Below are 21,748 nucleotides of genomic sequence, written 5' to 3'. Positions count from 1 at the left end.
CACGTCCAGCAGATGGCAGTGAAGCTCGTTGGCAGATGGTGACCAACTGAAGCGGTGCGGGGGTGGAACCTTGTTTACAATGGGCAGATTCTTGGAATAAATAGGTTGCTCTAAGACGGGGTGCGCTCAGTGGCGAGAGGACACGCACCTGTTAGACCCTCAGAGGTAGGTAACTTTAACCTAACAGCGATCATTTTGACTTCCAAATAGGAGCGGTTTTTAAAATTCTTCTAAAGAACAGCATGGGGTTGTTTTCTTGCTACTGGAGGGAATGAATTGAAAAGCAGAGACGTGTTAAACTTGTGATAGACACAACATGCTGGAGTAACCCAGCGGGTTAGGCAGCATCTCTGGGGGGAAATGAATAGGTGACGTTTCGGGTCGAGACCCTTCTTCTCCTTCCCTCCAGAGATGCTGCCTGACTGACCCGCTGAGTTACTCCAGCATTTGGTGTCCATCTTTGTGCCAGTCATGAGTTAGCCCACACGTGGATTGCAGACACGTTTCTATACAGTGGACAGGTCCGCTCCGGGTTGCGAGCAGTCCGTATAGATGGAGGCGGCTTAGAGAGAGCGGCTGGCTGGCCTTGCCCGCTGCTGTGGGCATCTTCTGCCGGGTGGGAACTCTGTCGGAGGCGATGCCTGGTTATTTGAGGTAGGAACGGAGCGCTGCTTATTGTATCGCGACATGGATTACAGCATGAATACAGAGCGAGCTAAGCAAAGCAAAAGTTGCAAGAGTAGCCACGTTGAATATTGCCGAGGATGTGTTGTGATTTAATCAGAACATGCTGAGACTTGTATTGGCGCGGGTTCTCAAACCTCAATGGCTGATGGTGCTTATGACTCTTTACTGAAGAACAAGTTGATGAAAGAAAGACACAAAGTGCTGGAGTAACTCAGCGGGCCAGGCAGCATCTCTGGAGAAACGGAATAGGTGTCGTTTTGGGTGGAGAACCTCCCTCGGTTCATCTTTTGTGTCTATCTTTGGTTTAAACCAACATCTGCAGTTCCCTCTGACGCAGTAGACTGATGAATTGGGTGAACGATTTTTGGAAACAATCGACAATAGGTGCAGGAGTAGGCCATTTGGCCCCTCGAGCCAGCACCACCATTCAATACGATCATGGCTGATCATCCCCAATCAGTACCCCGTTCCTGCCTTCTCCCCATATCCCCTGGCTCCGCTATCTTTAAGAGCCCTATCTAGCTCTCTCTTGAAAGCATCCAGAGAACCTGCCTCCACCTGAGGCAGAGAATTCCACAGACTCACCACTCTCTGTGAGAAAAAGTGTTTCCTCGTCTCTGTTCTAAATGGCCTACTCCTTATTCTTAAACAAACTTCAACATGTGGTAACAGTTGTGGAACACCTGTGTACAGGTGCAATTAGTATCGCCGCGCACATTTCACGACTACACTGGGATGTTTGCAAGATATCTGAATAACGAATGGGAAAACAATGACATTCATTGTTATTGCATCGACTGTCCACTTTAACATTGATTCAGCTCTCCAGCATCTTCTGAGACCATTATAACATTTAAAATAGACACAAAACGCTGGAGTAACTCAGTGGGACAGGTAGCATCTCTGGAGAAATGGAATAAGTGACATTTTGGGTCAAGTCCCTTCTTCAGACTGAGAGTCGGGGAAAAGGAAAAACACCATGCATTACGATTAGGGTAATCCTCGCCCTAACCCTAATTCTCCAACTGCAGGTAAACTGTGCTCTCGTGCTAGTGTCCCTTTCTCCTGCCTTGCTGATGGTCAGTACTTATGCTTCTTGTCCTCTGATCTACTGTGCTTTCTTGTACCTTACTGCCCACAGCTCTGCTTTGAAAACTGCAAAGCCCTCCACCTGCCCATCCAGATGTGAGGAAGGGTTCTATTGCATCCGATGTGGCCTCCTTTACAGCGGTGAGACCTTGTGTAGACTCGGCGACTGTTTTACTAAACACTTGCGCTCAGTCCACCAAGGCCGACTGGATCTCCCAATTGCTAGTAATTTTAACCCCCTTTTATCCGTTCCTCTACTGACCCAGGTTATTGAGGGACTCCGCCTGAAACGCTAAGTTACTCCAGCACTTTGTGTCTTTTCTTTGTGTCCTGCGGAAAGGTCAGTGACCAGAAACATTGCCTGGATTCTCTTTCCGCAGATGCTGGTTAACTGGTTGAGTTCTTCCAGCATTTCTGTTTTTTTATTTTCAGCTCGAGATCAAAACCTAAGGCTAGAAATTCCACCTTCATTTGCTTCATAATTGCAGCTAACAGACAATAATCACATACAGTATTGGGCGGGTCTGTCCAACTTCCTGTTTTGCATCCTCCATGTTATGCAATAATACACCTGAAGGCCATTGTATGTACAGGCACACCTAGCTGATACACATCTTGGCATCATGGTAGTCACAAAGTGCTGGAGTAACTCAGCGGCTCAGGCAGCATCTCTGGAGGAAAAGAGTGGGTGACGATTTGGGTCGGGATCCTTCTTCATACCACAGATCAGTTCATTTGGCATCATGAATCATGCAAATATGATCTTGGGGCACGTGCAACAAGTTATCAGAGGGTTAGAGCCTGAATCATAACTTTCATTAAATGGAGCCCTAATTTATTGGGACAAAGTGCAATACGCCTGACTGTTCCCAGATAAGCTCTGACAAGAAGTTTGTCTTCGTAATCACTGCTGAACAGTCTCTGGGACCTGTTTAAGAAGGAACTGCAAATGCTGGATAAATCGAAGGTAGATAAAAATGCTGGAGAAACTCAGCGGGTGAGGCAGCATCTATGGAGCGAAGGAATAGGTGACGTTTTTCGGGTCAAGACCCTTCTTCTGACTGATGAAGGAATAGGTGACGTTTCGGGTCGAGACCCGGAAGGGTCTCGACCCGAAACGTTACCTATTCCTTCGCTCCACAGATGCTGGAGAAACTCAGTGGGTGAGGCTGCATCTATGGAGCGAAGGAATAGGTGACGTTTCAGGTCGAGACCCTTTTTCAGTCTCTGGGACCTGATAAACCTCATAAAAAGAAGTGGCGAGTGTGATAATTGAGGGTTTAATTTTCCAAGATTCCCTGGATTTAAAAGGTTCCATTAGATTGGTAAATAGCAAATGTCCTTCCTTCGTTCGAACATGGAGGGAGAGTGGAAGGATGCATCTGCTAACCACTTAATCTGTCACGGGGACAGGTTAGGGGCTATTATTGATGACGTTGAAGCAGAGCATGAAGAAAAAATTCCAGGCCATTGGGTTTTTTTGAGAAGGAAATCATGTCTGATCAGTGGTAATGTGTAAGCCTGGGAAGATTGGTCAACAGGAAATTAACAACAGGTATAAATGGGTATTTTTTCTAGTTGGCGAGATACAGGTAGTAGTGGACCGCAGGGCGTGTTGTTGTGACCACAATGTGGCACAATGCATGTCAATGACTTGACCACAGGCACAAAAGGGATGTTTGTTCAATTTATTGATGGCACCTCCAGTTCAAATTCCATTTGGAATATTTTGGAGGACCAAGAACCAAGAACCAATTGTCTATTGTGTGGTCTTCCAATGTAACTTGGTCTACTCACTTCATATGTTTTAATAATACCCTACTTAAGTGTTGAGATTAGAGGATTGAAATATCACTCAAAGGTCGGCGAGATCAAGGAATTAGATCTGAGTCAATCAAGTACTTAAAGAGAAGGGGGGGGGGGGGGAAATCCATTGATCGAGAGATAGCGATCAATGAGGCAGAAAGGTAAAAGAAGTGACAAAAAAACAAAATCTGACCTTTTTAAAAGGCCAAAACATTAGTTCATCAGAATGCAAAAAACAAGTCGCACATACAATTTCTTCAAGAAATGTTTTTTGAAAGTTTGGGATCTGGCATCAGTCGTGAGCCAGCATTTATTGAGTATTTTCTGTTTTAATTTGGGTAAATAAAATTAAGCCATGCTTAAACTTTTCCTTTCATAACCATGTAGTATTCTTCTGTCTTTTATCTTGCAAGAATCAGCAACAATGCAGAAAATGAGGCTAGTTGAGTTCATGGATGGTGTCTTGTGGTTTGAAGGTAAGCTCGATTTAGTCATTCACAATTAGTTACTGGAGCCTGGGAACAGGTTTGTGGGTGAATGTGTGGGAAGGTCACGCTCGATCTGATCCAGCCTGGAATGCCCATGTACATCAACGGCATTCTCGGCTGCAGTAGGAAGTGAAGAGTCGAGAGTGTTTTATTGTCATATGTCCCAGATAGGACAATGAAATTCTTGAAATGAAATGAGAGCAAAGATTCAGCCGAGGATTCGAGTCTTGATATCATTTCTGGGAGATTTTGGCGAATGGAGCATATTCCAAAGCACTGAATACTTTTGAAGCATGGTTATTTTTCTATTGGTGGAATCACAACTGCAGAGGTAGAACTCCGGTTCCATCCTGACCTCGGGTGCTGTCTGTATGGAGTTTGCACGTTCTCCTCGTGACCACATAGGTTTTCTCTGGGAGTTTCGGTTTCCCCCCACATTCCAAAGACGTACAGGTTTGTAGGTTAATTGGCTTTGGTAATGAATTGTAAAATATCCCTATTGTGTAGGATAGTGCTAATGTACGGGATGATTGCCAGTCGGCATGGACTCGATGGGCCGAAGGGCCTGTTTCCCCATTGTTTCACTAAACTAAACTAATAAACACCAGCATAACCATGTGGAGTAGCCTGATTTTGTACCATATCTTAATGTGTGAGTCAGACCTACCCTTGTCCAATTGAAGTGCACTTCACATTATTATCATGCTTATTATTACCAATTAATTTAATGATCAAGCATTTCACGCAGTACCTTCTTCTTCTTGTGTATGGCGTGCACAGCCTAAAGTTGTAGGTCAACTTGTTCTATTTGATCTTATTTGATTGTGCACGCCGGGTTGATTGCATTTGTCGAAACAGGGCTTACCACGTGAAGGTTGCAATCTTCCCACATCCACGCAGTGCCTAATCACAGGCCTTTCGAAAATCTAAATGCACAACATGCATGGACGTTTACAGAGTTGCAGTATTTCCACATAACCTCGGCATGAACTGTGAACTTTCTGACTTGGAGCACAAGATCGTGGTTCGAAAGCCAAGTTGAAATATTTGCTAAGTCAGGCAAGAAATCTGGTCTGAGCAATTTAACTGAGCGTTATCTCCATGCAATGTTTGTTTATTGAAGGGAAGGATTTTGATTGCCTTTTTTAATTTACTCCGGATGTGAGCTTAACTGGCTCGGCAAAGGGGAACAATTCAAATGTTTATGGAATACACTGACTCCAAATAGGTTGATGTCAGATCAGTTGTTAAACGTGCACAGAGTACTGCCACGCACAGATACAAACTGTTTCATGAAGTAGAGAGCTACAGAGAGGAGGAGCCATTGGCAATGTATAGGTAGCTTTCTTTTATACCTATTTTCTAATTTACCAATATACTGTAACAACCTGAACACCACAGGGGATTCTTTTTCCTTGTGGCTATCAAACTGTACAACTCCTCCCCCTTCTGTCATGGGGTAGACTGACCCCCCCCCCGCCCCACCCCCACCCCCACCTCAATCTTTGCACATCCCCAGTCCTGGACTATCCACTCCTGGGATAAATAAAGTTCTATCCTATCGTTATCTAGGTGAGATGAAATTGGCTAAGATTCACAACCCAGAGAATCTCATCAGCTAGAGAGTGGTCCTGACCTCCCATCTACCTCATTGGAGACCTTTGAACTTTCTTTGATTCGACTTTATGGTCAATGTTTTATCTAGCACTAAATGTTATACCCTTAATCCTTTATTTGTAGGTGTATTCAGGATTGTATTCTGGAATAGTCTTTTCTTGCACTGGATAGCTATTAAATGAAAGCTTTTCACTGTACCTCGGTACACATGACAAAAATAAACAAAACTGAAATCGGCTCATTTTATAAGCTTATTCATATTAAGTAAATATTAAAACTAATATATTATGTGTAGTGCTTTCGATTACAAGATATTAGGAAACAACAATTTTTACAACTATTGTGTGCTGACTTGACCCGTGTGCTATGATTTTGCACAACTCATTCTTAATTGATTGGTTAATGTTTTGTTAATTCTTTCTCTCTCTTTCCCTTACATCAAACATCTAGAAGTACCAGAAGGTAAGATATGAAATATTTCAGATATTCAAATCTTAATCCATCCCATAACATTGCTCAGAAATATAATTTCCTCATCCCAAGATAAAGTTCCTTTTTAGTACTTTTTCACTGTCGTTGCTGTGCCTTTAGATTTATTCTAACTTGTTTGGGAAATAAATTCCATTTTTACATTGGGTTTTACCTACTTTGGGATGTCTCAAATCTCTCCACATTAAACCTGAAGCAAACTTATGGTTAACATGGAGGAGGCACAGCAGCCAGATGGACCTCTGAGAGCTCCCGCAGACAACATTGTGGCATCAATGGCCAGATACTCTTTGATAACATGGGGGTTTCATGGTGTGCCCTCCTGTCCTCTCCTCTTGATCCCATCATTGCTCTTTGGGCCTATTATCAGCCGATCGCTCTTCACACCTGACCTGATAATTGTCAGCTGGCAGTCATTTATTTCTATTACTAACAACCAAATTCTTCAATTACTTTAAAAAACCAACTCAGTTCTGTTTAATGCTCCTTGTTTTCCCGCTGTCCTGGGTGCCACTGCAGAGAAGTCCTATTGATTAATGTTTACCACCTAGAGATGCCAGTGCAATCAAGAAGTTAAATGTGTTGCCTGAGGCAGGCGGCACGGTGGTGCAGCGGTAGAGTTGCTGCCTCACAGCGCCACAGATACGGGTTCGATCCTGACTACAGGTGCTGTCTGTGCAGAGTTTGTACGTTCTCCCCATGACCTGCTTGGGTTTTCTCCTGGATCTCCGGTTTCCTCCCACATTCCAAAGAGGTATAGCTTTGTCGGTTAATTGGCTCGGAATAAATGCAAATTGTCCCTCGTGTGTGTGTGTGTGTGTGTAGGATAGTGCTAGTATACGGGGAACGCTGGTCGGCGCAGACTCGTGGGCCGAAGGGCCTGCTTCCCACTGAATCTCTAAACTAAACTAAAGTATGACTGAAATGACTCTTTGTCTGTTGTAAAAATGTTCGAACTCTATCGGGTAGACCAGAAGTCCAACCCCTGGCCTATGAACGGCAAGCCTTGGCTATCTCTTAGCCAAAAATATTATTTCCAAATCTGGCCATTGCTGCATGAAGATTCTGTTTATTGTCTATGTGTAGCGGCACTTGTGAAGATGGCTAACTACCAAGCTCCTGATCTGCTGCAGTTCACGTGGTGAAGAAAATCTCATGAGGCAACGGCAGGTGAATCTCCTGATCAGCGTAGTATATGACATGGATGAGAGAGTGTTGTTCTGTTTACTTGAATCCTACGGGATGGAGCTCGCAAGTTTGGGTGAATTTCTGTTGAATGTTACAAGAGAGGTAGTTTGGCAAATTGCTGTCCGTGAAACTGTTTTGATGAAGTTTATTTCCGTTTAGATTACACAGAAGACTGTTTGGAGTTTTCCCACAAGGACACCGTGATTTTGCGGGACAGGCAGCAATTCGTGTTGATCGTCCTGAATGAAGGAAAAACTAAAGTAGGCTGCTTCAAAGACATGAACAACAAACAATTAAAAGAAGGTATGGCTTCTTATTTATTATTAAAAAATAAAAGGTTGGACTACTCTGAGCATTGCACTCATGGGTCTACTTAAAATGTGATTTTTCATTCTTAAAGCAACACAAATATAGGAATGGACAACTGAAAAATCTCTGGTTTAGTGAAAACAAAATTTGAGAGGGTGGTGGGAATATGGAACGAGCTGACAGAGGAGGTAGTTGAGGCAGATACTACAGCAGCATTTAAAATACATTTGAACAGGTGCATGGATAGGAAAGGTTTAGAGGGATACGGGCCAAATATGGACAAATGTGACCAGCTTTGATGGGTCAGCATGGATGAGTTGGATTGAAGAGTGTGTTTCCACACTGTTTGACCCTATGATCCTATGACAAAGTATGCATGGATTTATCCTGAGGCTCAACATGTGATGTTGTATTCCAGTTTCCTCAGTTAACTTGTGTTAAGGAGTAGGAGGGGGACCCACAGCCCCATTTATATCAACGGGTCTATGGTTGAAAGGGTCAAGAGATTCAAACTCCTGGGCGTGCACATCTCTGAAGATCTTTCCTGGTCCGAGAACACTAACGCAATTATCAAGAAAGCTCATCAGCGCCTCTACTTCCTAAGAAGATTACGGAGAGTCGGTTTGTCAAGGAAGACTCTCTCTAACTTCTACAGGTGCACAGTAGCGAGCATGCTGACCGGTTGCATCGTGGCTTGGTTCAGCAATTTGAGCGCCCTGGAGAGGAAAAGACTACAAAAAGTAGTAAACACTGCCCAGTCCATCATCGGCTCTGACCTTCCTTCCATCGAGGGGATTTATCACAGTCGCTGCCTCAAAAAGGCTGGCAGTATCATCAAAGACCCACACCATCCTGGCCACACACTCATCTCCCTGCTACCTTCAGGTAGAAGGTACAGGAGCCTGAAGACTGCAACAACCAGGTTCAGGAATAGCTACTTCCCCTCAGCCATCAGGCTATTAAACCTAGCTCGGACAAAACTCTGATTATTAATAACCACTTTCTGCTATTTGCACTTTATCAGTTTATTTATTCATGTGTGTATATATTTATATCATGGTATATGGACACACTGATCTGTTTTGTAGTCAATGCCTACTATGTTCTGTGTGCTTAAGCAAAGCAAGAATTTCATTGTCCTATACAGGGTCACATGACAATAAACTCTCTTGAACTTGAACTAAATTCAAGGAGATCCACCCTATGTCATCCTAACCCTTAGGATATGATCTATGCCGCAATCCTCCACTTTAAATATCGGGGTAGTCTAACTATATTTTAATTTACCCTCATGCTGATCTCAGTCATGAGAAACAAAATGCTTTCAACATCATATTACACATATTCAATTCATCCCTTCATTACGTCTACTGTATTAAAAACAGCTCCAATTTCCAGTCTTTCTTTGTATTTTGTCCAACCAGGCTGTTTCCTTGCAAATTAATATTTAACTGCAAAATATGATCATAACTAAGCTTTAAGCAGAGCAAGAATTTCCAGATCTGTGCCTGTGAATGTATGAGTTTCTTTGCTAATTTTCCACTCATCATCATTTTCATCAGTGATGGATGAATTGGGCCATTTGGCCCTTCGAGTCTACTCCGCCATTCAATCGCAGCTGATCTATCTTTCCCTGTCAACTCCATTCACCAGCCTTTTCCCCATAACCCCTGACACCCGCACTAATCAAGAATCTGTTAACCTCCTCCCTCAAGAATCTCTCAATCTCCACCTTCAAAATATCCATTGACTTGGCCTCCACAGCCGTCTGTGGCAATGAATTCCATGTTCACCACCCTCTGTCTAAATAAATTCCTCCTCATCTTCTTCCTAAAGGAAAGTCCTTTTATTCTGAGGCCAAGGCATCTAATTCTAGACTCTCCCACACTTGTGGAAACATCCTCTCCACATCCACTCTATGCAGGCCTTTCACTATTCGGTAAGTTTCAATGAGGTCTTCCCTCATCCTCCTAAATGCATTGATACTTTATTGTAATCTGTGTTTGATTGTGTTTACTCATAGACAAAGTTGGGCTAATTTCTCCATCAAATTTCCTTCTAAATATTACGGCGCAAATACGCATTTTTACAATTTATTTTTGGTAAAACATATTCTTTTGTGATTCTTAATTATGCACTAAATGTGTTTTTTATTTTCTTTCTGTCCAGCAAAGAGGATTGACAACTCAAAGAGCGGTAAGATTTGAACTGTTTGTATCTATATACGAGTTACAATTGGACAATCTGAGCTGGATCTCCAGTGATGAAGAGCGTTCTTCTAACATTTAAGGTGTTCCTTTTAACTGGGTAACCAATCTGTTTAAATCTGTAACTAATTCTTTTGACAATCTTCCTCGCTCTCCACAATTTCACAAATTTTGGTCTCATCTGCAACTAACCAACCCACCCACATTCATATCTAACTCGTTCATATATAGTGCACACAGCAGAGGTCCCAGCACAGATCCCTGTGGAACACCTCTAGTCACAGACCGCTAGCCAAGATGGTAGCCTTCCACTACTCCCCTCTGTCATCTGAGGGTAAACCAGTTCTGAAGTCAAACTATCGTATAATAATGCATATGAATCTTGTGGATCAGCCTATCAAAAGGGACTTTATTAAGTTCCTTTACTAAAATGTATTTTACGGGGATCGCTGGTCGGCACGGACCCGGTGGGCCGAAGGGCCTGATTCCGCGCTGTATCTCTAAACTAAACTGAACATCAAAGTTCAAAGCAATGATCACCTTTGTAGCCAGTAGGAACCACTAAGAAACATGGAAGCAGGCCAAAGCTATTTCATTTACATTCATAGATATTGTGGATGGTCAGGGATGCAAGTCCATACACTCCATGATCTTTAACACCACAGGTTAATCAAATTCATCCTCCGATGTATGAAGTTTGACCTTGCATCAGTTTCCAAATGTACTGCCTACCTGTGGAAGTGGCTTCTAACTCCACACCAACAAGTCTATCAACTATAATACTAAGATTAAACGAGAACTTACCAGTTTGAAGTTTGATCTGTATTTTATGAGGAGTTACGATGAGGGATTACGTGAAGAACCCGCTCAGCGCGCATGCGCGGCATACTTCCAAGCAGCAGTGTGGAATCACAGATAGACACAGTTATTGAAGTAAACATAGTAAAGAAAAGGAGATATCAGTTTATCAGTTTGACCCATAATATGAGGGTGGGAGCGGAGGGCACGTAATCCCTCATCGTAACTCCTCATAAAATACAGATCAAACTTCAAACTGGTAAGTTCTCGTTTAATCTTACTATTTTACTTCGGAGTCACGTGAGTGACAACGTGAAGACTTCAAAGCTCTGTGATTTCAAACCGTGTAACAGTTTTATTTCACTCACTGCCGAAGTTCTTGAGGGAGGAAGTGTTATCGTAATCAACCAATGAATCTGTTTGTAGAAAAACACAATGGTATTTTTTAACAATAACAACAAAGAAATTAAATTGCTCCCCTGGGCTTAAATTAAATATTTGCAGTCCGTAAATCTTTACTGCAAATAAAACAGGCTTTGCCAACGGCTTATTATAAAATTTCTGAACGGTCTTTCCCCCCACCATCCTGCTGTAGCCAGGATGTGGTCTATAGGCATGTCCATTCTTTTAGCCGTCGACGTGGATGCTGCCCTGGTGGAATAAAATTTGTACATGTTAGTGTTTATCCCAGCAGTTTTTAGCACCTGCTTGAGCCACTCGCAATGGTTTGGCTCGTCACCCGACCATAAGGTTTTTTATGACTGACCCACAAGGCTTTTCATCTCCCTCGAATATTTTGGTTGTGTCTATGTAGGATAGTAGGTGGGTCATGGCACATAACCGTGGTTCTGGTGGGTAAGCCCGGAATTCCACGACTGGATTAGGTGTTCTTGGTCTGCTCTGTTTGATCAGTCGCTGGATAACGACAGATCTGGTCTGGAGCTGTGATCATGTTGTCCAGTCGCAATAGGTGTAGTGACTGGACCCTCTGTGCAGATACAAGTGCCATCAACATGAGTGTTTTGAGCATAGATTGTTCCAGGTTAAGGGTCTGGCTGGTGGCCATCCCCTGAGGTATGTTAGGACCACACTGACATCCCATGTATGGGTGTACCTTGGTCTAAGGGGTTAGAGTTGTAAATACCCTTCATTAGTTTGACCACCAGCGGGTGGGACCCCATGGCCTGTTGTCCTGGAGCTGGTTTTAAATAGACAGGCATGGCACTTCTAGTCGTGTTGATGGCTCTGTAGCTGAGTCCTTCATCGTGGTGAAGGTTCGCCAGGAATTCCAGTACGTTGGTAACTGTAGCGGTTGAGTAGGTGGTCCCTTTATCCAAGCAGTACTTCTCCCATTTATTGATGCTGGACAAGTGCTGTTTTTCAGTGGATGTTCGAAGGGATGCTGACATGGTGTCGATGGTTTGTTCTGATAATCCCAGTCCCAGAAGTGGTTTGTGCAGAATCTGCAACCCAGGAGTTTGATTTTCATGGCACGGGTGGCTTGTGCCCGACACTGGGTGTTAATAACTCTGGGTCACTGGGGATACCATCGGAGTTTCAACAACCATGTCATGGAATTTTGGGAACCATGGCTGTGTAGGCCAGTCGGGTACTATCAAAATACCTGAAGCAGAGTCCATTTGTATTGTGCGTAGTCCCCAACTGATGAGGCTGAAGGGAGGAAATGCATAGAAGAAGAATTTCCCCAATCCAGCGCGAACGCATCTACCGCTGCTGCCTCAGGGTCTGGTTCCCAAGCGACATACATAGGTACCTGGTGATTTAGCCTTGATGCAAATAAATCGGTATCTGGCGTGCCATATTGCATGATAACTTTTGCAAATTATTTGGGGTTTAACATCCATTGTCATTAAATTTACGTGACCTGGTGTCTGCCACTGTATTTAGCTTACCTGGCATGTAAGTTACTGATAGCCAAATATGTCTTTCGACACACCATTGCCAAATTGTGTTGACCAACTTGTCGCATGATACGGATTTTATGCCGCCCATATGGTTAATGTAGGCTACCACCGTAGTATTATCTATTTGTAACCGTACATGCAAGTGATGCATATGTGTGCATATGCTTTTAAACCATAAAAGTCACCCAACATCTGTAGATAATTAATGCCCAGTGTAAGTGGTAACGATGATTCTGGGTTAGTCCATCTACTACTTGTTAGTGATGATAATAGGTTGAAATTATGCCAAACATTTTTTGCCCACCACTGTAGTTATGATATTGCTTCAGTGGGTGACTTCATAACACGATTATAATGACCTGTATGTCGTTTTGGTGCCTGTACCTTTGCTCTTTGTAAGTTTTGACAGTGCAAAGGTCTGAATTGTGTAGCCGGAAATGCTGCTACCATATTCCCAATTACTCTGTTACTTGTCGAATAGTTGGGAGTACGTGGACCATTAAATTGTTGCATGATTGTGCCAATTCAACTGTTTTGTCTCTTGGCAAAGTTACAGTCACGTAGACTGAATTAATTGTGAAGCCCAAGTAGTCCATGATTGTGGATGGCTTCAACTTAGATTTATCTGGATGTAAGACAATCCCAGGCTTTCGAATAATTGTTTGGTAGCTGATACAGCTAACATAGTCAATTCCATGGTCTTGCCTATTTTCCCATTGGGTAATGCTTTAAATTGCCATAGCTGCCCCATCCAGGTAAATTTCAGGTATCTGCGATGATCCTTGTGAATGGTACTAAAATAGTAAACATCTTTAAGATCAATGCTTGCCATGAAATATCCTTTGGAAATTAGTTGTTTGGCAGTAACAACCGTTTCCATTTTGAAATGTATATACTTAACAACCATATTTAGTGAAGTTTTGTATCCACTAAAGCCATTGAGTATATACTGATCACTTGTGATAGACTGCCATGCTTCTTAAAACAGGTGTAATCTCCCCCCTGTTAGTATTAAGCCCCTATTTTCTATATGTTGGTAGGAACCAGACCCACCTACCTCCATGGTAAAGGGTATTCTTCTGTTTCCTGCCGGTCCAACGAGTCTTGCACGTTGTCTGACGTGGTGGTGGTGTTGGGGGGTGGCGCATTTTCCATGGGGCCTGCTCTGGGCCTTGGCCTGAAAGGCTTACGGGATTGGCATGCAGGCCCCGAGCTTTCACCAGTACCATGAGGTGGACCCTCCTGGTGGACGCGTTAGAGGTACTGCTGACTGGTTTACGTGTGGTGCTCATTCCAGACCCTGCCCTCTTGCGCCGATATTTTGGACACTTCGTCCATGGTTGTGAGGTCGGCGTTCTTTGAGGGCAGGTTTTGTAACTTCCTGAGAAGTTGCGGAGCACTGCGAACAGCAGGTCAGGTGTTTTGCCATACTACCGTGACCCTCTGGAAGAGCATGCGAAAATGATAGCCGACGTCAGGGATATCAAATTCATTTTTTGATATTTTGGCTTTTTTTAAACGATGCTCAATGTACCCTCCAATAATGGTGGCCACTTTGAGTAAATGCAATTTAGGGGAAGCGTGATGAAATCCAACGCCTCATGACTACCTGTCTTGGAGGTTTTTGAAAAGAACAGGTAGTAAGCTGGCCATCAGTTGAGACTGAAAAGCCATCTCGCTAGTGGTTGAGCCACATAGCGGCCACACCCAGCAGCTCTTCCTGATCCTGTACCTCAAGCATACTCCCGATGTTGTTCAGCCAATGACCCCTCTTCATGACCAGCCCAGCCACTGGTCACCCCAAAGCTAACCACACTAAGGAGGAAGCGATGGGCTGTGCCTAGGCACTGTGGAGGGTATGCCTGAACCCTCCAGCGAGACTGCCCCTCACGTAGCGTGTCTCGCAGGAGCTCCTGCTCCTGGAGCCGCTCCAGCGGCTCAGGCGGCTGTCTCTCTCCCATGCAGGTGGAGAGACGTCCCCTCCGACAAGTCGGAAGCCACCGGCCGGATGCCTCTTCGGATGGCTAAACATCCAGCCCGCAGCTCAGGCACTAGCGGGATTAGTCTCGGCGTGGTGATGGGGATAGCGGAGCGCCCGGTAATTGTTCCTACCGCCTGTTGCTGCCCCCCCTGCAATGGAACGCTCCTCCGTTGGAGTTGAGCGGGGGACAGGTTCTTCTAGAGCTTTTGTGCCTTGTAGAAGCGAGAGCGCCCCTCAAGCAGCGCGTCTCGCAGGCACCTGCTCCGACAGCCGCTCCAGCGGCTCAGGCGGCTCTCTCTCCCCTCGTGCGGGTGGAGAGACGTCCCGTCCCAAATCGGGAACACCTGCCGGATGCCTCTTTGGGTGGCTATGCATCCAGCCCGCTGCTCAGGTACTAGCGGGCTGGGCTCGGCACGGTGTCGGGGAATAGCGGAACACCGGGTAAACGCTCCTACCACCTGTTGCTGCCCCCCTCCCCGACGGAAAAACGTTCCTCCTTGAACGGGGGACAGTTTTGTTCCAGAGCCTTTTTTCTCTGCCTGTAAAACACAAGCAGAAAAAGGCTCCCCTGTAATAGAAACCCGACCTCAGGATACTCACCTGACGGTCCGTTTCATTCTGTAGCGGGAGCGCCTAACTCCCGCTGCAGCCGCTGTTGCACTGCTGGCGTTAATGCCGCGAATGCGCGCTGACCGGGTTCTTCACGTAGTCACTCGCGTGACTCCGAAGTAAAATCCTTTGTCCTGACCTTATTAAGCAGTGGCAATGGTTTCTTGTCACCTCCTGCTTCAAAGATCTTTTATTCCGAAATTGGAGTTTTGGATTGCAGGAGTTGTAGGGTTCCTATGACAACCTTTTTAGTGAAACGGGGGCATGACAAAATATTGATAGTTATGTATGTTTGGCGAGGGGAATTATACCAGTGAACCGATGTCTGGAAGCAAAAAATTAAAAATGCAGAGATTTAAAATCTGAAATGAAATTTGAATATACTCAGCCAGCAGGGGACACAGAACTAATGTATCAGCTTGAGGCCTTCAGATGAAATTGCATTTATTTCAAACACTGAATGTTGCTCTTTCGAAATGCTGCTGGTTGATTACAGCACAGTTAATAAAGGTTACCGGACTACTCGGGTTCTGCCAACGTTGACGTCTACTCCAGCTCTGCTTCAATGCTCATCACACCACATCCTGCAGACTTTTGAGAATTGGCATAACTATTAAAATGACTGTGACTATGTTTACTTCTAGACTTTAGAGATACAGCGTGGGAACAGGCCCTAAGGCCCACCGAGTCCTTGCCGACCAGCGATCACCCTGTCCATTAACACTATCCTACACACTAGAGACAATTTTTTTTTTTTTTTACCAAAGCCAATCGACCTACAGACAGACATCTTTGGAATGTGGGAGGCATCCGGAGCACCCGGAGAAAACCCACAGGGTCACAGGGAGATGGTACAAACTCCGTACAGATGGTACCTGTAGTCAGGATCGATATCTGGGTCTCTGGCACTGTAAGGCAGCAGCTCTACCTGCTGCGCCACCGTGCCGCCCACTAATAAAAACCAGAAGGAATAAACCCAGAAAATAACCTGTGGGTTGTTAAAGCTCCCTTTCAGTCGAAGTGGTTGGGGAAATACCTCGTGCTTGTTCGCAGGTGACCAGCTGACTGACTTGAGTGTGATCCTAAAGTGACACTAACATTGTGTGACAGCATTATCTGCCTCAAATGTGATGCTCTGACAGATGATTCTTGTACACATGCCATTGCTGTCTCCAAAATGTCATCTGGTTAATCCTCGGGGTGGCGGGACAGACATATAAGGAAAGAATGGGTCGACTGGGCTTGTATTCACTGGAATTTAGAAGGATGAAAGGGTATCATAAAAACATATAAAATTCTTAAAGGATTGTACAGGCTAGATGCTGGAAAAATGTTCCCCATGTTGGGGGAGTTCAGAACCAGGGGTCACAGTTTAAGAATAAGGTGTAGGCCATTTAGGACTGAGATGAGGAAAAACTTTTTCACCAGAGAGTTGTGAATCTGTGGAATTCTCTGCCACAGAAGGCAGTGGAGGCCAATTCATTAGATGTTTTCAAGAGTGTTAGAATTAGCTCTTAGGGCTAACGGAATCAAGGGATATGGGGAAAAAGTAGGAACGGGGTACTGATTTTGGATGATCAACCATGATCATACTGAATGGCGGTGCTGTCTCAAAGGGCTGAATGGCCTACTCCTGCGCCTATTGTCTATGTTTCTGTGTTTCTCTGTGAGAATTTGCAAGGTTGCCACACAGACCAGTTTGCACCCTCATGGATGGCAGTGATGGGCACAATTTCCTTCCCTTATTTACAAAGTGAAGGATCATGCATGCTAGTTTTATAAACAATATTACTTGTTCCAACAGCTTCAACAATTTAATTATATACACTTCCCTCACCCATAGCAATACCCCAATAAGTCCGTGCCATGTAATTAGAATCTAAATTACACACAGTAGCTGAAGCATCACTCACTTGTATTAAATCACCAAATAGTTGGCGTGTTTAAAGAATTTCTAACACACCAACTTATAGCGGTGTATAAAATCATTGGAGGGATAGAGTAGATGCACAGTCTCTTGCCCAGAGTAGGTGAATCGAGGGCGACAGGACATAAGTTTATGGTGAAGGGGAAAAGATTTAATAGGAATCCGAGGGGAAACTTTTTCAAACAAAGGGCGGTGGGTGTTTGGAACGAGCTGCCAAAGGAGGTTAGGTACATGGATAGGGGGCAGGATCAGTCTTAAGAAGGGTTTCGGCCCGAAATGTTACCTATCTCCTTCGCTCCATAGATGCTGCTGCACCCTCTGAGTTTCTCCAGCATTTTTGTGTAGGTACATGGATAGGACAGGTTTGGATGGATATGGGCCTGACACGGGCAGGTGGGACTAGGGTAGCGGGGACATGTTGGCCGGTGTGGGCAAGTTGGGACGAGGGGCCTGTTTCCACGCTGTATCACTCTATGACTAATTAATGCCACACATTTCAATTCTTTTTTGTAGGTGTTGTATTCGACCTCATTTCTTATCAGCCAACTGACTGTGAGACTGATTGTATATACAACGATTGTCTGAGTCCAGTTAGTTTTGTTCTCCAAAGCAATTCGAAGAAGTATCAGATGTCATGCAGCAAGGCAAAGACTATCGAGTTTCTGGTAGGTGCACTCCCAATATAGTGGCTTCATATTCCTCTACAGCAAACAGAATCGCTCAAACGATATCCTCTCATTGATATAGATTGCAAAGGCATTGTAAAATCTCAGTCTGTTTCAACACCAGCTTTGGGTTACAAGGCCGGAATACAATACACTCAACGGCTTCAGGTTAGGCTGTGTGGAGACGATGACAACAATGTCAAGTGTTCAAGTATGGACCAGTCTGATTGACTTGCGCAGTGGTGATCACATTTTTCACATCTGCAGCATGCGACTGCATCGTCCCACCAGCTTCAAATTGGACCATGCTTTCCAACATAGAATATCCAACATATCTGCGCTCCCGTATCAGAGTCCAGACACTGGTGGCAAACCAAGACGCACTAACAGGTAGAGGGGCAATCTTGCACCTTAAGACTTGAAGATAGACACACAATGCTGGAGTACCTCAGCGGGTCAGGAGGCATCTCTGGAAAAAAGGACTAGTTGACGTTTCAGGTCGAGACTCTTCTTCAGGGACTGAAGACTCCAGAATCTGAAGGTCACCTATTCCCTTTTTCCAGTGATGCTTCCTGACACGCTGAGTTACTCCAGCATTTTGTGTCTATCTTCAGTGTAAATGGTGGAAACCAGTTTCTTCCTACACCTGAAGGTCTGATGAGGCTTACAATCATTTATTGATCACAGTCATGTTTAGTGTAACATTTATTCAGCGCACATGGGGGTTGATAATTGACAATACGAGAAGCCACATTAACCAGGGCTTCAGTGTTTCCACATCCTTTCCCATTCCTGCCCTTAGCTGAAGATCATCTCTTCCACGAGGTGATGTTTAAGAAGGAACTGCAGATGCTGGAAAAATCGAAGGTTGACAGAAATGCTGGACAAACTCAGCGGATTGAGGCAGCATCTATGGAGCGAAGGAATAGGCGACTTTTCGTGTCGAGACCCTTTTTCTGACCCTTTCATCAAAACGTCGCCTGTGTCTTCGCTCCATAGATGCATCCTCACCCGCTGAGTTTCTCCAGCATTTTGTCTTCCACGAGGTCAAACTCGCTTTAACTGAATGTAAAGTTTATATTTTGGTTTTTAAAAATCCTCTCAAACTACATCCTCATCTCCCCACTCCCACCATTCTGCCAGTTATCCTTTATCTATGGTCCTGCAGTTTGCCAGGGAAACTCCCCCATGGTTTTGTGCATCTTGATAAAATCTACACTGGGTTGTCTCCGATTCACTATCGCAGTGTTGACAAAGAACGTGTACATCTCCGTAATCTCTACAGTGCTATGACTTCCTCTCTGTAGCATCGTCAATAGCATTGTATTCAGACCTTCATCTGTGACTTAGTAAAGTTTTATATAAATATTTCTGGTATGCATTCTCTGCCTTTGTTGTATGTTGTAGCTCATTCACACGCCACCTTGACCTATTTATTTACCTGTATTGCTATCTTCATCCATCACCTTTGCCTTAGTTCGATATCCTATTATAACCCTTGTTCCTCCTTACTTCCTAGAGCGTGTAATAGAGCTTGTTTTGTTTTATTGTTTATCTCGGCAACCATTGAAGCGGCTACAAGTATTCTTTATTGAACTTGGCATACTCCCAACAAACCACTATCAGTACAATCAGTTTTATAAAGTACTGTACACTTGCACATGAATACATTACAGTGGTAACTTTTCAAATGTTTTTACCTCCAAATTGTTCACCCACGTGACCTAATGTAAAGTTCTCCAGTGTATGGACTTGTGCTTATTTAAAGAGTGGGGATATGGGTCAATTTTTAACATCCTGTGAGTTACAATCTACACTTTGAAAGCCAAGTTGTTGCAATACGCTGTTATTTTCCCTCGCACTCGTTCCGTTCAGTTTCCCTTGTCACTTTCCAAACTTCAATCTCACTATCAACTATGCTACTGATCTGAAGAAAGGTCTCGACCCGAAACGTTGCCTATTTCCTTCGCTCCTTAGATGCTGCTGCACCCGCTGAGTTTCTCCAGCACTTTTGCCTACCTTCGATTTTCCAGCAACTGCAGTTCCTTCTTAATTGCTTCAATATCTTTCTATAATACATAACTTGACATCCCCAATGGGTTTCCTATAAAATGTAACTTTACATTCCTGTTTACTGTCCTTCAAATCTACCATAGCACTCTCCATGGCCTTATTAACTGGCATTGTTGTGCTGCTAATTTAGGATTCTGTTCTCCTGGCTCCTTGGCTTTTCTATCCTACACACTCGCTCTGTGTAAGCATTTTTTTGTTGTTAAAAAGCAGGATAGGTTTTCTTGGATGCTTTATGACAACTGTTGCAATATTTTTTAATTAGGAGATGAAAACTTCAGAGGAAGATACCGTGGATGCGAAGCAAAGCAACATCATATTCTACAAGAGAAGAGTCAGCGACCAGTACTCAATGTTTGAATCTATGTTGGTACAGAATTACTACCTCTGCACAGAATTTGAAAATGGACTCTATAAATTAGGGTTGAAGGAGGTCAAGACCAAAATCGATGAAACGGCACAGATAGAAGTGTCAGGGTGTGAGGCAAAATAGTTTGGGGTATTTGGACAAACCTTCCAAAAGGCAATTGACAAATGTATTTCTAAACCTAGAAGAGACCAGATCCTCTCACATACATCCCAGTCCAGAGGAATAGTCTCGACCAAAAACATCGACTCATTTCCCACAAAAGATGCTGCCAGCCCTGCTGAGTTCCAACAGCAGTTGGATTTTTGGCTCAGGATTCCAGCATCTGCTGTCTTTTGTGTCTCATTGAGAGAACGTGGATAGTTTTCCCTGCTTTTTATAACTTAAGCTTTAAGTGTACCTTGCATTCCCTCATGCTATGATGAGAGAGAAACAAATTTGAAGAAAGCATTTGCTTTTAGTTTTTTTGGGTTGTGGGAGTAGATAATGTGCATTGAGGAGCCCCTGCAGGTGACAGACCGTGTTCCCATGCAGCAGCTGTCCTCCTTGGTGCTCAAGGTCCCAACGTTTGGTCGCAGCCTACATGAAGAACTGCAGACTATTTATTTAACTTCAATGTTATATCTTTGCAATAAATGGTGTACCCATTATCCTTTATATGTGCACTATGGACAGCTTGATTGGATTCATGTGGCGTCATTTCTCTGTCCTCCAAATCCTGCTCCTTGGTGAAAACAGCAAAGTATTAATTTAGTACCTAGTCTCTGTCCCCAGACTCCAGGCACAAGTTCCCAATTTATCATCAAGCAGTCCTACACACTGTGTTTTTGATTTTCTGTTTTTGGACTGAATTCTGTTTTTAATTTGTGTCTCTGTGATGTCTTTATTACTTATTTTATTCTGATTATATGTTTTTATTTCTATGAATCTATATAAGGTGTCCTTGAGATGTCTGAAAGGCGCCCATTAAATAAAATTTATTATTATTATTATTACATTCTCCCTGGTTATTCTCTTGTTTTTAATATAGGTATTAAAAAGCTTTGGGATTTTCTTTAATTGACTCTCCAAAGCCATGTTGTGGCTCCTTTTGGCCCTTGTAATCACCTGCTCGAGTTCTTTCCTCCATTTTCTATTATATTCATCAATGGCCCTGTCTGATTCCAACCTCTTAAACCTTGCATGCACTTCATTTTCCTTGTTGATCAAATTTACAACCTCTTTGGTCCTTGAAGGTTCCCTTTCTTTGCCATCCTTGTCCCTCCTCCTTACTGGAACCCATCCAGCCAAGGGCACAGTATTCAATGCATTCTTGACTCACGCCTTGTAACTCTTTGAAATAGATGTCAGACATCATAAGCACCCAACCAAGGTACCTTCTCGGTTAGTAACCGTATTTATATGTCGGGTCCACTTGAGATTTCACTCTGCAGTGACCCTCAGTATTTTCGAGTCTCAACCATGTAGTTATTGCAATGGCAAGGGTAGGTGGAGCTCATAGTTCCACCTCAAGGCTATGCTTGCTA

The 21,748-nt window shown here is 43.8% G+C and overlaps 1 protein-coding gene across 2 annotated transcripts; it reads left to right on the top strand.

Moving 5' to 3' along the window:
• The first annotated feature begins 42 nt into the window (after positions 1-42).
• LOC116991235 lies at positions 43-20,879 on the top strand. Of its 2 annotated transcripts, none has more exons than XM_033049682.1 (7): positions 43-165; positions 3,996-4,058; positions 6,138-6,149; positions 7,524-7,667; positions 9,843-9,869; positions 17,634-17,785; positions 20,121-20,879. In XM_033049682.1, exons 2-7 carry the CDS (start codon positions 4,007-4,009, stop codon positions 20,346-20,348), a joined length of 615 nt encoding a protein of 204 aa, XP_032905573.1. In that variant the 5' UTR covers positions 43-165; positions 3,996-4,006; the 3' UTR covers positions 20,349-20,879. The 2 variants fall into 2 exon arrangements, with proteins under 2 accessions (XP_032905573.1, XP_032905574.1); XM_033049683.1 differs by lacking the exon at positions 43-165 and adding an exon at positions 600-654.
• Positions 20,880-21,748: the final 869 nt, after the last annotated feature.

The sequence above is a fragment of the Amblyraja radiata genome, chromosome 33 (assembly GCF_010909765.2).
Source record: "Amblyraja radiata isolate CabotCenter1 chromosome 33, sAmbRad1.1.pri, whole genome shotgun sequence".
NCBI classification, from domain to species: domain Eukaryota; kingdom Metazoa; phylum Chordata; class Chondrichthyes; order Rajiformes; family Rajidae; genus Amblyraja; species Amblyraja radiata.
Note: the sequence above shows the minus strand (reverse complement) of the source record. Positions and strands in the feature narration are given on the sequence as shown.